The sequence below is a fragment of the Brassica napus genome, chromosome C7, assembly GCF_020379485.1.
Source record: "Brassica napus cultivar Da-Ae chromosome C7, Da-Ae, whole genome shotgun sequence".
NCBI classification, from domain to species: domain Eukaryota; kingdom Viridiplantae; phylum Streptophyta; class Magnoliopsida; order Brassicales; family Brassicaceae; genus Brassica; species Brassica napus.
Window position 1 is genome coordinate 38,107,301 of NC_063450.1, and position 1,936 is coordinate 38,109,236.

The 1,936-nt window shown below is 48.0% G+C and overlaps 1 protein-coding gene across 1 annotated transcript; it reads left to right on the forward strand.

Moving 5' to 3' along the window:
* The first annotated feature begins 1,000 nt into the window (after nt 1-1,000).
* LOC125590608 (uncharacterized mitochondrial protein AtMg00310-like) lies at nt 1,001-1,561 on the forward strand. The gene has a single exon (XM_048764232.1). The coding sequence runs from the start codon at nt 1,001-1,003 to the stop codon at nt 1,559-1,561; it is 561 nt and encodes a 186-aa protein (XP_048620189.1).
* Nucleotides 1,562-1,936: the final 375 nt, after the last annotated feature.

The window sequence follows — 1,936 nt, forward strand, 5'->3', positions numbered from 1 at the left end:
CCAATCTTTTTGGGAGATAATAGGTGAGGATGTCTCCCGTGAGATCCAAGGTTTCTTTGAAACCAGTTGTCTTAACCCCAGACAGAACGAGACTCACCTGCGCCTTATACCGAAGAGTCTTAGTGCAAAAAAGGTCTCCGACTATTGCCCCATTGCGTTATGCAACACCCACTACAAGATCATCGCCAAAATCCTCACTAAGAGACTCCAACCCCTCCTGCAAGACCTCATCTCCCCATATCAATCAGCCTTTGTACCGGGCCGTGCGATTGCGGACAATGTCTTGATTACACATGAAACTCTCCACTTTTTGAGAATTTCGGGAGCAAAAAAGAGATGTTCGATGGCGGTCAAGACTGACATGAGTAAGGCCTATGATCGCATCGAGTGGAGTTTCCTCAAGGAAGTTCTCCATACCCTAGGCTTCCATGAGGTGTGGATTTCTTGGATTATGGAGTGTGTTTCTTCAGTGTCTTATTCCTTCCTCATCAATGGCGGTCCACAAGGAAAAGTAATCCCAGCGCGAGGGCTCCGACAGGGCGACCCGCTCTCGCCATATTTGTTTATCTTGTGCACAGAGGTGCTCTCCGGGCTATGTCAGAAGGCGTTGGTGAATGGCTCCCTCCCTGGTATCAAAGTCGCGAGAAACTGCCCCGCCATAAACCACTTACTTTTCGCTGACGACACAATGTTCTTCGGAAAAACCAACCCTACGAGTTGCGCTGCCTTAGTCACGATCCTGAAGAGATATGAAGCGGCCTCTGGCCAGTGCATAAACCTCGGAAAATCATCTATCACCTTCTCGTCAAAAACGCCAGCAGAAGCAAAAGCAAGAGTTAAAAGAGAGTTAAATATCAGTAATGAAGGTGGAATAGGGAAATACTTGGGGCTCCCCGAAAACTTTGGATGAAAGAAACGAGATATTTTTGCAAGCATTGTTGATCGAATCAGACAGAAATCGCATAGCTGGACGACCCGTTACCTCTCGGGAGCAGGCAAGATGGTACTTCTGAAAGCGGTCCTCTCAGCTATGCCCTCCTATACCATGACATGCTTCAAGCTTCCCAAATCCCTTTGCAAACAAATTCAATCGATTCTCACTCGATTCTGGTGGGATCTCAAACCAAACATTCGGAAAATGTGTTGGGTTGCTTGGGATAACCTCACACTCCCAAAGAACGCAGGAGGTCTTGGGGTTAGGGAAATAGAGGTCTTTAACGATGCCTTGCTGGCAAAGATACCTTGGCGCCTTCTCCGCAACCCAAACTCTCTCCTCGGCCAAGTTCTTCTAAATAAATACTGCAAATATGAGAACCTGCTTGAGTGCTTAGCACCAGGAAATGCCTCTCATGGGTGGAGAGGAATCCTCGCGGGCAGAGAAATCATTAAGAGAGGAGTGGGATGGATCGTTGGTGATGGTCGAAATATAAAGGTATGGGAAGATAACTGGCTGTCCACCACAGAGCAACGCTGCCCAATGGGACCAGCTCCAGAAAACCTCCAGGGTCTAAGAGTCTCGGACCTGATCTCTCCACTTTCTGCTGAGTGGAACTCCCGTTAGGTCCGAACCCTTCTCCCCCAATACGAAGACATGATCAACCTCCTGGTTCCTAGTGCGCTGGGGATGCAAGATGAGAGAGCTTGGCTACTCGAGAAGTCGGGTGAGTACACTACTAAATCAGGGTACGCTCTCTCAAAACTACACGTCACCCCCCGATCCCCTGAAGATTTCAGCTGGAAACAATGCATTTGGAATGTAAAGTGTTCCCCAAAGCTCAGGCATTTTTTGTGGAAAATCAAATGCAATGCTCTGTCTGTGGGTGATTCTCTGAAGAAAAGAGGCTTGGAGACCGATGGTACATGTAAGCGATGTGGAGATGATGAAACTGTCCTTCATGTCTTTCTCACTTGCCCCTTTGCAATGAAGGTTTGGGAT

Excerpts from the sequence above, each read along its gene's own strand:
- LOC125590608 (XM_048764232.1), top strand. The coding sequence starts at position 1,001 with ATGGTACTTCTGAAAGCGGTCCTCTCAGCTATGCCCTCCTATACCATG.